This window comes from Strix aluco, chromosome 9 (assembly GCF_031877795.1).
Source record: "Strix aluco isolate bStrAlu1 chromosome 9, bStrAlu1.hap1, whole genome shotgun sequence".
Lineage (NCBI taxonomy): Eukaryota > Metazoa > Chordata > Aves > Strigiformes > Strigidae > Strix > Strix aluco.
Window position 1 is genome coordinate 16703394 of NC_133939.1, and position 13794 is coordinate 16717187.

At 35.0% G+C, this 13794-nt stretch overlaps 1 protein-coding gene across 20 annotated transcripts in view; it reads right to left on the minus strand.

Moving 5' to 3' along the window:
• Positions 1-13794, minus strand: part of DLG1 (discs large MAGUK scaffold protein 1) — a 169517-nt gene that overhangs the window by 13535 nt on the left and 142188 nt on the right. For 9 of the 20 annotated variants that reach the window (XM_074833888.1, XM_074833871.1, XM_074833876.1 and 6 more), the window contains 4 exons: positions 10624-10800; positions 9784-9853; positions 4172-4271; positions 1461-1502 (listed from right to left, as the gene is read on the minus strand). In XM_074833888.1, the coding sequence (XP_074689989.1) occupies positions 1461-1502; positions 4172-4271; positions 9784-9853; positions 10624-10800 (389 nt within the window). Of the gene's footprint in view, positions 1-1460; positions 1503-3434; positions 3469-4171; positions 4272-9783; positions 9854-10623; positions 10801-13794 lie in introns of all 20 variants that reach the window. The other 11 variants (XM_074833889.1, XM_074833873.1, XM_074833880.1 and 8 more) reach the window with 3 other exon arrangements.

Consider the following 13794-nt stretch of genomic DNA (forward strand, 5'->3'; position numbering starts at 1 on the left):
AAAAAACTAACTAGTAGTACCAATAACAAGCTTTAAACATAAATAAAGCAAGCTCTGAGAAAAACCTTGGTGAGGGGGAAAGGAAAGCAGCAAATTTATGAAGAAACAGTCACTGTTAAATAGTTTTAATGGCATGTCATTAAAAGTGGCTAAAAATTCTAAGTTTCTCAAAGGCACCTTCCATACATGCTCAGTTTTGTGTTATTCTCAGGGAACACAAATGCCTCCCCCAACTGGTTATTTTCAATTACTATCTACAAGACTGTTAGCATTTTATATACATGTATAAATTCTCTCCTTGAGTGTAATCATCTGGTAGAAAAAATGTGGATCATCATGGCTGAGAAAATCAACAGCTTCCAAACCAATATATCTGTTAATGAACCACCCTCCTTATTACCCTAACATACATTATATCTGTTTCTGAAGTGCCCATTATTCAGGCAACCAGAAGCTGATCAGTGAGCCATGCAGTGTCACACTGCCTGACTTTTACTGTTCTTGCTTTTCATATTTCTCTTCAAATCCTCAACTTTTTCATCTTCCTGCTCTGATCTATCCTGGGTTCCAGGTCTGGATTGTGCACCTTACTGAGGAGTTGTTCACTGGAAATTACCAGTGGGATTGAAGTTCTGGCTCTGATTTAAGACATTTTAAAAGCATTTTAGAGCAGCATCATGCAGCACTGTGAACATGTAGTACTACTGTAGCTTGGGTAATAGTAAATAGTACTGTAGCTTGGGCTAGTAAAAAAGCTAATTCAGACTAGTATTTAAAAGATACAACATCATCAGAGAGAGAGAGAAAGAGGGAGAGAGAGAGAAGAGAGAGAGAGAATGTGCACGCGTGCCTAGCATGCTAATTTATCATAACTGACTCCAGCACTGAATGTGTGTTGTATGCTTTGAAGGCAATTCATACTAAGCACCCACACTTGACAAAAATAGATAAATGAAAGCTGAAAGCAAGGGTAAATACATGTTAGCTTATCATTATTTTCATTAGAAGTATATACACATTAAATCTCAGTTGTGAAAAATTTTAGATAGGTATTGCACTATTTAAGGTTACACAGTTTAGTTATGCTTCCAGTATTATGCTCAACTACATATAATTATATTTGTCAGCATTAAATTTACATTTTGGTTTTAAGAGGTCTAGCTAGCTTGCATAATTTAAAAAAAAATAGAAATAGATTCAAATTAAGCTGAACTATGAAAATCATAGATCACAATAAAAATATCCATAAAGGAGGTTTGCAATGATTCCCTCCAGCCAGTTTTTTAAAAACAAAGACACAGCACAGTTTGCAGTACTCTACCAAATACATTCACATGGATTTCACCTAAATGGGAAGTTCTACTTAACATGTAAATACCCACAAAAGACAGACAAAAAAACCCAAATAAAGATCTACTAAACAAAGGTTCTAAATAAACAAAGAACTTAAAAACACTTACGGTAACTACTTTCACTATCGCTGGCATTAGAGGTTACATGCTCTGAAATTGCAACACAATGGGAAAAAAAAATAAGGAACATACACAAGGAACATGGCATGAGTCCAAAAGAAAGCAAATTGACACAAAATAATCCAGATGAAAGACAATACTGATATCAAAATGCTGAAATCAATACATACTGCATATAAAAGTTTTAAGGTACTTCTCATAGCTCTCAGGATCAAGCTTAATTTCATACGAAAGGAATTGATGTTAATAAAAAGAAAAACATTAAACAGCACATCAAAATAAGATTACAAAAAGTACACTAATTCATAGTTCACATGTAACCCTGCAATTTCTAGGTTTTCACTTCTTACTCTAGAGGTAAGAATACAGTTATGAAGCAAGTATGCTTCTAGTGATTAATAAACATCAAAAAAAGTCAGTCATCATAGGTAAACTAATTAACCTTTTAAAATGTTTTTGGATAAAGTGAACTAATATCTTTAAACCACAAATCTCTGGCTAGACTAACTCCCTCATTTCATTTCTGTGCAGGAAAAACAAATACTTCCTATGTTTGCAAGTACCAGTAATTTGGATCTACTTCCATTTCATTTCCTTGACTTGGAAAAAGAATGTCCATGGAAGAGGCAAATAGCGATGTTTAAAAGCTTTGTGGTAGAACATGAAAAGGAGGCATTGTTAATTGAGAATACAAGTGTTGTGATAGTCTGATAATGGGCACAATCGGTAAAGATGTAAAGCCTAAAATGCCAGCAAGAACAGCAGTCTTGCAGAGCCCAAGTAACACAGCTTGCATTAAGCATAGTAAGGCAGTTTCAAAAAGTCTGACTGTGCTGAAAAACAGGCTAGAAGCCATTTGTTTTTCTAACAGAATCACCTAGGGACATTTCTGGACCATATTACACAGTTCAAACGAGGTATGATCATAAGGCCATAAAGGCTGCTTATGATCTTCTGCTCTAACCTACAAGGCCATAAAGGTTGATAAGGTCTTCTGCTCTAGACCAAGAATTTCCCTGAAACTAGCCATTTCAGAAATGGAAAATTAATGTTATAGCTACCAGAATTTTTATTTCATGATTCAAGTCAAGTATAGAAGTACACCACTTTTTACATGTAATTTCAGGAACACTTTACGTAAGAGTTATGCCCTGTGAAGAAATGTTATTTTTAATGACTTCTAGTCACATGTCTTTAGTGACTAATTTTGCTATTCCATAAATGCATAACAATATATGTGTTTAATATCTGTGATGAAAACAAGGTCTTGACTTTTTTTTTATTTGTTATTTCAGTACAGTGGTGGTATCTGTGTACACAAACAGATCTGTTAAGAGTAATCAAACTTTTGAATCTTACTGTATTTAGTTAACATTTCTTCAAGAAATACAATAAATGCTTATGCGTCTCCTCTATTAGCTACCCCTTTACACGGTCTAAAAGCATCATAAGAGTTCAGATAAGGCAGACAGCAAAACTCCCATGGCATTTGTTAAGCAAAGTTTTTTGTTTAAGTAGTTGTAAACATCAGTCACCTAGAGAGACGACTGAAAACTGTAACTAATTAAAGCATTACAGTAATGGTTGTACTATTACTGTAAAAAGCCATAGGTTATTTTTAAATAAATAAAAACACAAAGACAAGATAGAAGTGACATTAAAAAAAAAAATCACCAAATTCAAAAACATGGTACTATTAAGGACAAACAAGTAAGCGCTGGTAAGCTTCTGAACAACAACAAAAAAATCTAATGTGATAGTCACATGAACTTAAAGTGACATGTTCCTGAAAGCAAAAAACCCCAGAACATTGCAAACTAGAAAAAGCTTATGAAACATTTTTAGTGTCAACCTCCTCATGCCAGTAGAGCACCAGTCTCAAAGAGATCTGTTAAAAAAAAAAAATAGTAGTAATTTTTCAGATGGAGGTTAAAATAACTTGGGAGTATTTTGATCACTTACTCAGGCCTTTTGATCCTATGTCGTCAGGGACCTCCTGCAGAGTAGTCCCCAGAGGGCAAGCAATAAAAAGACAATCACAAAGAAAATAATTGTCAGTAATATATAAAATTGGCGCTACGACAGGAGACAGTTCCCAGAACATCACAGGGGAGGATAAGTCTATAGGATTTGACCTCACTGGCACATGAAGTGTAATCAGTGATGCAAATGGCAGAGAATGCAGTTTATAGCAGACCTGGTCTGAATTAGCAAACGTCTGCAACTGCTTTTTGAGAAGACACTTTTTTTTGTTTTTTAGTGCTGACAACAACGATGAAAATCAAAGTAACCTCTCTTCACTGGGAAAACCAAATTAGAATGAATGACTTCGAAGAAGCCGGTCTAAAGAGACTGATTAGAGAAGCTGGTAAACTCCGTTATACTTTCTTTGCTGCTGTGCCTTCTCCTCCACATCAGAAATGAGGAATCATCACTGGAATACATCACTCCTCCAGTTACGTACACACTGTTACTCAACAGTATTACCCAGTTTATTCCAAACTGGGATACTCTTGTGTTAAATTTTACTTTAACAGCAAACAAACAGTTGCACTGATTTTGTAGATTGGTTTATCATTGGCACCTCAAGTTTGTTAGCCTGTTGCAGCTCATGAAACTGTCTCCATGGTAACACCCTACTGCAATCTAGCAGGCCCTTCTACATGTGCTTTGCTCTCCATCGAATGCCACATACTTACGGTCAATATCACTGGTTTCCTGCTCACTCTGGTCCTTGTTCTTGTAGAAGGGAAATTTTCGGGAAAAGAGGTTCTTTTTACGCTTGTCATTGAATGACTGCTGAAGAAGAGAAGGAGGGGCAAAACAAAGGATGTCTAATGTCTGTGTGAACAAAGGCCCAGACCAGCAGCTTTGTGGAAGCTGACTCCTATAACCACATTATGCAGTGCATATTTCAGTTTAACACTATCTTCTCAGCTCATTATAAAATGGAGATTGGGATCATGGCTTTGCTCACACCATATTTCACAAGTTTGTTACGGAGAGAACTGTCAGGCTGGTTCATCCTATATGGCGTGACCTGTATTTCATAAATTTAGGCTTGCTGGGAGTGTAAAAAGATGTGAAAAACTAGGCTGCTATAAGGTGGCCAAACCATAATGAACTTAAAGCCAATTAAATCACTGATGTTATCTAATATAGTGTTTACAGTATTTTTAAAAAATGCTGAGGCTTTACACCGCTTTTGCAAACAGCTGACATCATAACGGCACACCAGAATTATTTGCCAGTGTTACCCATTTGCAAAGGCAAACACTGTAAATACTGTGGTGACAACTGCTAAATAACATATTATACAGTAAAGAAAAATGGAAGTTAAAAGCTGGTGTTGTACTGAATGCTCTTACGATAAAACTAAGTAACAGTGAAATAGGAAAAAAGGAAAAAAGAAATGTGTCTAGTTAACATATCCAAACAATAAAACCCCCTCAAACCTGTGTTTGTTTCAATCTTTCACAATTGCAATTCATTGCAAGTTCACTGAAAGAGATTACTTCAGTCTACATAATTTTGCATCCCAATACCAAGATTAACTTTCAAAAGATCATAGAACACCAGGTTGGAAGGGACCTCAAGGGTCATCAGGTCCAACCTTTCCTGGCAAAAGCACGGTCTAGACAAGATGGCCCAGCACCCTGTCCAGATGAATCTGGAAAGTGTCCAATGTTGGGGAATCCACCACTTCCCTGGGGAGGTAATTTCAATGGCTGATTGTTCTCACTGTGAAAAATTTTCTTTTTGTGTCCAATCGGAATCTCCCCAGGAGTAACTTGTACCCACTACCTGTCTTTTCCATGTGACTCCTTGTAAAAAGGGAGTCTCCACCTTCTTTGTAGTCACCCTTTAAATACTGGGACATGGTGATAAGGTCTCCCCTAAACTTTCTTTTCTCAAGGCTGAACAAACCCAATTCTCTCAGCCTTTTCTCACATGGCAGGCTTCCCAGTCTTTTGAGATACAAACTCATTTCATTTGTTTACTGTGGCAATTATTTTTTCAAGGGTGCATTTATAGAGAATTACCACATGAAAAATCCTGTTTGTCCGAGGATCATGTTCAGCAACTTTTGACATTAACTGCTTATGTTGCTTAAGAACTTCTGCATCTCAGTTGCTGCAAAAATTTCTGGAGTTATCTACATAGACACATACATATCAACCCATTTGAATATAAACTATTATTGTGCTCCTTTTCTAAGTGATGGAGAGCATCAGTGTATTTTCATTCATATATAGGCATGTCTACAGGTGTAATTAACACAGATTTTAGTAATATCTGCCATGTATTCTGCTGAAGACATTATGTGACTACAGCACCTTTGATTTACTGTTCTAAGTCAATTAAAAAAACTCAATATATAAATAAATCAGTAACATTTTTTGTGCAATTATGCCCAAAACTAGAAAACAGCTAACTTGAAGCCAGCTGAAATTTCTTTTCATAAAGTGAACCATCTGACATGAAATTTGCCATGTGTTTGTCATTTGGTTTGCAGAAACTCTATTACGGGAAGGATGGCAAAAGTGAGAAAATGCCCAACTTGATTTTGAGACCCTGCATGGGGGGATTGTTTATTTCTAAGCCAAGCTTTCTAAGATAAGCTAAACCAAGCAGAGCCCACGTGCAGCAGGAAGTAATAAAACTTCCACAGAACCATTCTTTAAAAATTGCTTTAAAAAAAAAAAATCAATTCATACATTAAAAACTCTATTAACAGATACTTCTAAAATTTGGAGCATGTTAACTTTTAAGTAATTGTCTTCAGCTCATCTTCCTCTAATATATACAATACAGTTGCAAAAAGATATATTATCTTTTCTACCAGCATTAAGTATGGAATGAAATACAGTAACAACTAGGGATCAAATAGGACAAAGTTTTTTCTAACGGTAAGCCACCTTTTTTGGTACAGTTACAAAACTAGCATTTGGCCTTCCTAAAGTGAATGCCTATAGTGCAACACAAAAAGCTGCATCCTGCTACAGTACCAGTACTAACAATCCTTCTGGCCATCTGTTTTAATAGACTTGCTTGGCAGTATCAGATACTGAAACATCCAGTGATATTTTCCTTAACATTGTTTAAAAAAATTACTTAAAATTACCAGGTGTTAAAGAGGCACATGGTACCAAGGGAGCACAATCAGCAACATTGAGCTCTGGAAATAGCAATACTGTGTTAAGTGGGAAATCCATAAAACCTTTAATTGGCTGGCATCTGTGTTTGAGTAAAACTGTCATTCCACTGTAGGAACTGGTAAATTATCAACCTGACATATGGACAAAAGAACTGGTTTCAAGCCAATCATATGCTTGCAGGAACCATAGTGGGAATGGGCAAGGTTTAGGTTATGGTCTTCCTGACCTCCTTTACCTGAAGTCAGCAAGTCATCCCAATTGATTTCTCATAACCAGAAAGGTTACTGTAATCTACAGAACAAGGGCAACAAAGAAATATGCCCAGAGGTGATCTGAGTATACTGAAAAATACTGTAGAATTAATTTCAAAAAATGGAAGCCTCACATCTATGTAATTGTTCACTTCAGACAAGTCCCTCAGTTTGGGCAAAAGAATAGGGGAAACAAATGTAACAAAGCTAAAATGTTGCAGTTTAACCGAGGTGGTGAGACTCTGCGATTTGTATAGTTAATATGAGTGGCTAATTTGTTCTACTTCATAAAATGTAGTTAGGTTCTTCATTTTAGTTTTGAAAATATTTCATGACAAAAATTATTTTAACTTTCTGTACAGTACATCTCACTGAACTAATATCAAATTTTATATACTGCATGTATAATGGTCAGAGTCAGTTCCATTGCCAAAAAAAAAAAAAAAAAGAGAAAATAAAGGTAATATTATACTGATTTTGCATAAAAGATTAGCCAAAAGATTATTTTTAAAAGATACCATGATTATAAAAAGCTAGAGAGAATTGCTTATTAGTTGAAAATGAATAGTAATTGTATTAAATTTTTCATAAGCCCACTGCAAATCATAAACAGGCATCATAAGCAAGAATATATTAAAACAGAAGCAGCACAGAAAGTGAGATAAATGTGTATATGAAAGGAACAAACAAGAAAAAAAATCTAACCATTTCTGCTCCAGATTTTTTAGCGTTCCTTAAAATGAAAGGAACATGGATTTAAATGTTTGTTATCACTAGGGTTATTAAGTTTTTAATCTAGAAATTTTGAAGAATTGTAGAAAGTTGGCATTTCTCCTGTCCATGGAGTATGATCATATGGAGACACAGGAAGGCACACAGTCCATGAGGACATGTATGGTGCGGTGCACACAACTTACTGGGAAAAATATCATCATGACAAATACAGGAAGAATACTTCAAGGAGAAATTGTAACATTAAAACATTTACAGCTGAAGCAAAAGATTGTGAACAGTGTAAGTGTGTTTGCAAAATGAAATGTTACTAAAGAAAAAGAACTGCAGTTCTGTATCAATGGCAAGCGTAGTTGCTTTTCCACTCAGTATTTCATGCATATTGTTGGTGCTATGCTAGTACACAGTGACTGTGCACTAATTATGCTATTATCAAAATGCTACTTCTAATACATCGTTAATTAACTGTTTGCAGTTTATGGGTAGACAAACTACAAAACCATGCAATTATCTTTCAAAGAACATGTAACATTTGAAAAATTATTTCATGTAATTAAAATAGTCTAAACTATCGAAGCCATTTTCTTTATGTGACTTCTAAAAAGTGAACTCAAATTATAAAAATGATCAGGTTAAAAATTACCACATCAGTTTATAATATTTTATTCCAATACCAAAATATGAATGCACCAAAACTGAAAAAAACCTGCTAATCTAGTAAATCCTCAAGGTAGTACTGCAATCATTCATCAGAAAATAACTAGACTTATTGATTTCCTTTTAAACAAATACTTATGGAAATAAACATGACATTTTCTTCATTAATAAGCTAAACTGAAAACTGTGACATATAGCAGAAGGATGTACATACGGATTTGACAGTCTTTAAAGTATAAAGTCCTACACTATCAGGATAAAGTATTGAAGCTTTAATACTGTATAAATGTGATTTTTGAAGTTATGAAAACATAGTAACTGAAATAAATGACTGAAAAGAATCTTTAGGATTTACCATAATGACTGACTAATGTTGCAACATTAGTGCTATTGAAAAAAATAATCACTATTTAAGAAATAGCTTCCCTCAGATGCTTAAAGCACGTTTCAGATTTTTAAAAATGACACTATATTATTACTTTAGAAGGCTCTTAGATCTAAAATGCATATACCTAATTCTTGAAATTACTGGTTATATAATATTGGTAGAAATAGTAAGGTTATGAAATTGTTTCTCAAATTTCAAAACCACCAAAACATTGCAAAAAACCTCACTCTCAAAAAAAAAAAAAAATTGGCTGCTGTACCATTATTAAATTGCTGTAATTTCAGCTACAAACATTCCTATTACTACCTAAGCAGCTACATTGCTTTCCTGCCACTCATTCCCATCACGTGTACTGGGTCAGGCATTGCATATTGTGCAGTAAGCTACACCAAGGGACTGACTAAAATTAAATCCAAGATTTCTTTTGGATTGGGTTATTTTTCATCTACATTGGCTACTTTACACTATTTGAGTCCAGCCATATCTGTATTTGCGCCAACGGAGAGGGCGGTGAGAAAAAAACAGCTGAGAGATGGAGACTGATTCTGGTCAGCAACAGCTCTAGTCTTGAGTTTTTGTTGGCCTATGCCCTTGCAAGAAATTCTTTAAAGCTTCTACATCCGTAAGTGTAACAAAGAAGCTACTTTATGCTGTCTTTGTAACTGTGTACATTGTAAAACCTCATTTCATCATAGGGACCCTTTACTTCCTTGTTTCCTAGAGGCATTAAAAAACCTTAAAGAAAAAAAAGTTTTACTTTTTCTGAAAATTGGTAGTAAGCCCCATCCCATAAAAAAAGAGTCCAGGTGTACAATCCGTACTAAAGGACTAAACTGCTTTATAAACAGCACTTGCAGAGCTGTTAAAAATGGCGTTACTCAATACTTAATTAGTATCTACAACTCCTGTTACATTATAGCATTAATGATATATATTTCTACACTAATTCTTTAAACAATTTGCAGTGTTTTGGCAATTAAACTTTGCTTTGGTGCTCTGAATTATTTTCTGTTTGACAGAATTGAATCTTTTCACTAAAATTTGAAACTGAGTCTGCATTCATAAACCACTGAAAAACATTACCATTCACAATGTCAGGTGTAATTAGCACTTCATTAACTCACCCCTTTATCTCCTCTTGTTTTGGAATTGAATTTCACTGTCTTTAAACGGGCTCGTTCTTTTTTCTCAACTCTACCACAAAAACATACACAAAAACAGACAATCAGCAAAATTCCAGAACTTGAAGTTACTACTTGTTACAATGTAAGCATATAGATGTACCTTTGGTGGTACAGATTTTTATTGCTGATGACACCTGCAGAAAATGGAAGCCTGCTAATGGCAAAGTGTATTGGGAAAGTAGGGTTTTGTTTCTCAAGTGATGAGCTGTGAGGGTATTGGAGTGTTTTGTGATTATATAGGTTCAATAAATCCAGAGGGCGCAAACAGAAAACACGACATAGTGCATGAACAGCCTCAATTATGAGTCAACAGCAGATATTAAAATTCAGAGCACTCAATCTATTATTGGGGTCTCTAGTATGCCAACAAATACCTTGTCTCCGTTTACTCTGGCCACCAAAGAAAGATTTGCCAGTTTTCCAGGTTCTGGGTAGAAGGAATTCATGACAGTGTCATGATTTGAATTAAATTCACTTTACACCTTTTCATAGATAAGTGGAGTAATGTTATTAAACCCATAACTTGCTTACAGTGAGAACAGAGTAATGTACTTGAACCACCTTTATCAACTTCAGCACACAACTAAGGCTAAAGAGGATTTTAACAAAAACTTCTCACTGAGTTAGTCAGAATCCCACTAGAGGTTATTTCTTTTAAAAAAACCAAACAAGCGGCTGATGTGATACAGAATTACAAAGAGCAAAGCATATGCAATATATGTATTAATCATATCAGATGTTTAACAGCAGACATCTCAAAGTCAATAAAATATGACATACCTGCGTTTGCTTGGGATAACTCCAATTTCATCACTTTCTCCATCTGGAGTTACCTGCCGTGCTTGCCACCATTCATCATCAGAAGCATTAATGACATGGAGAATATCGCCAAATTTGAAGTTCAACCCTTGACTTGGAAGGCCGCTATCTTTAGTCTTGTCATAATCAAAAAGAGCTCTACATTGAAAAGAAAAAATTAAAGATAGAAAAAGCAAGAAAAAAATAGGGGAGCATGAAAGCACAAAATATGAAGCAAGCTGCCTGCGTTGGTCATAAATGATTGCATCATTCTGACAGTTGCTTAAAACAAGAATGCTGAATGCTTTCTCTCTCTCATATGTATCCACACACACTTGTAAATTTTAATGAATGAAAACAAACTTAATCCAGAGCAAAACTCTAATGCTTTATAAAAGGTCCACATAAGATACCTCCTGCCATTCCGGAAGTACTTTGCATAGAGCAAGTTACATATCAGCCTAGCATAAAAAAGGCAAGCAAGTATTTGAAGCATACAGCCCTGTCGAAAGTTCTGAAATGTACATTGTTTTATATCAAGTTATAAATTGGAATTATTTTAGTAACTAAAAGTTACTGTCTGTCTTTAAAATGAAAGTCAGTATCTTGCTCACAGGGTTGCAGGGAGAAAAAAAAAAGCAGCAACTTAGAAATATGATCTGACCACAACTTTGCTACTGGAGCACCCAAAGGCAAAGAACCTTATGCACAGTCTTTTGGAAAATTCCCAACCGTTTCAAGAGAATGTCATCCTTTTTTCTAAGGTAGGCCTGTTTTCAAATAGGCACTGGCAATACCCGAACATCAGCTTCAGTGCTGGCTACAGTTTTATTAACATTCCCTCTGCCAGCAAGGTCAGTTTATGCAAGCCCACTATTATCCACACCCACATTCATGCCTGCTTTGTACCAACTCCTTTCCCCTTTCTTGCTTATGAAAGCACAGTTGTCTGGAAAGGCACATGGTGCACCACACTGCAGAGCTGATCTGGGTTAAAATTAATTTCTTTTCTCCCTGTTGGATCATTTTATATCTGGATCTGCTCCCTGAGGAACTGAAGAGACCTGCAGTATGTTTCTCCCAGCACAAACAAGGGTTTATGTGGAAATGAATGATGACTGGAGCCTCTTACCAAATTTTAAGAGATACTCCTAAGATTATGCCTTATAAAGGACTCCTATCTTACATTTGAAAAAGGTGTATGAACCTCACCTATGTAAAGTGAGATGTGCCTGTATTACACAGGCTAAAAAATTCTCAACTTTATTTCATCTGCAAGCTCAAGTTTGTCAGTGATGTACATTCTAAACGATACCCTACCCTGATTTAGAGACTTAGTACTAAGTCCATCACAAAGTAGCATCAATCAATTACAGTGTGATGATTTAAAATGGTGTGCTTTTCCTTGTCCAAATTCAGTTCATTTATTCATCCCAAACAATAGTCTTATGTACCTTTTTCTGCTAGATTTTTAATGTCTCCGAATTTTTTTGACCCATGTAAGCACCTGTAGGTCATAACTGCTCCAAAATGTATTTTAGCTTTGTGAATTTTGCCTTTCTAAAGCACTGAGTGTATTACTTTGGGTTTGAACTGTTATTTTATTTGTTCGTAACCAATGACAAATTGCTTACATGGAAAAAAATTCAAAATTTTCTGTCAGATCAATTAATCTTTAGCATAAGGTCTACTGCAAAATGAGAGTTGTTTAAGACACCATGCCTTTCTTGGGCCATAAAAAGCATCAAAAACTTTTCATACAGGGCTAAAGGTTTTAATAAATATTGCTAAAATGTCTAGAACAAGACACAAATTTTAAAATGGCTTAGAAATATTTACTCTCATGATAAACAAAGCCTATATTTAAATATGCAATGCTTTTAATTTATTAAATTTATAATAAAATTTTGGCTTTCAGTTTTGAAAGAGCTTGAAGGTTGAAATACCACCTTCCTGCAGTAGTGCAACCTCCACTATAACATCTTTCAGTTTAATTCCATAACATACTTGAGAATACTGATTCTTTTAAAAAAATCAGAATTCTTATTTTCTTTGAAATAACCCAAATACTGCAGGTAAGAAACATATACACCTAGTAGTTATTACTCCAGATCTATTCTGCACATATTTGTTCAAGAAGCAGTCTGGACAAATATTCCATATCTCAAAATAAACTGCACACAATCCATTATGCACTTTTAATGCAGATTCAAGTTGTATACATTTTCACTGAATTAATTAAATGCATAATGAAATTTATTTTCTGAGAATTCTTGTTAGCATGCAAGCAATGATCTCTACCAGCACTACTTTTAACTTCTAAGTTTTAGTTTGAATATAAACTTATATGAGCAGTGAGCTGGGCCTAACAGCATTAACACATGTATATTTGTTCTCATGCAGACAACACACAAGAGTGAAATGGAAGCACAAATGGATAAAAAAATATATTATCAACATGTGCTCTTCAAACTAGATAAATGTTACACAGAATAGGTTTTGCACAATGAAAAGCAGTTTCATCAAATACTTTTCCTCTGTTGAAGTCACTTCAAGAAAAATAATTTTATTGGGGAAAAAAGTCAAAGCTGACAGAGACACTTTTATAGTAAGATGAATTAGGGCGTCACACAGTAGTGACAAAACTATGCAGCTAAAATTTATAGGAACACCAGGAACTGGTAACGATCAAATGAGCCAAAAAGCAAACAGAACTAACAAAAAGCTCTTGCGATTCCAACTGATTAACATGGCTTTTCCTGTATGCCTGGCAAGTCATCCAACAACAACTCATTTCACAGCCAAGATGACATATTTATCTACAGAGTGGTGCATAAAAAATCTCTTTTATTAACTCCCTCTGTGGAGACTTACATTTTACAGAGAAAGCACCGAGTCCTCCCTTTCATTTCACCTTGTATTACTCAGCAACTAAACAGCACTAAAAAAGGTAACTGGGTTCCTTCTTTTACAAGTCTACAGAAACTGAAGTCAAGTCACATGTCTCATGAGTGTTCATGCTTCAAAGCCAAAAATTTAATTGCTGTACAGTCAACAGTGCCAAATTCTCCAGAATGTCTTTTTACCTGGCCAAACTCATTACTTTCAATATCATAGGCTGCTTATCAAGTTTTACTGAAACATTTCTTCTTT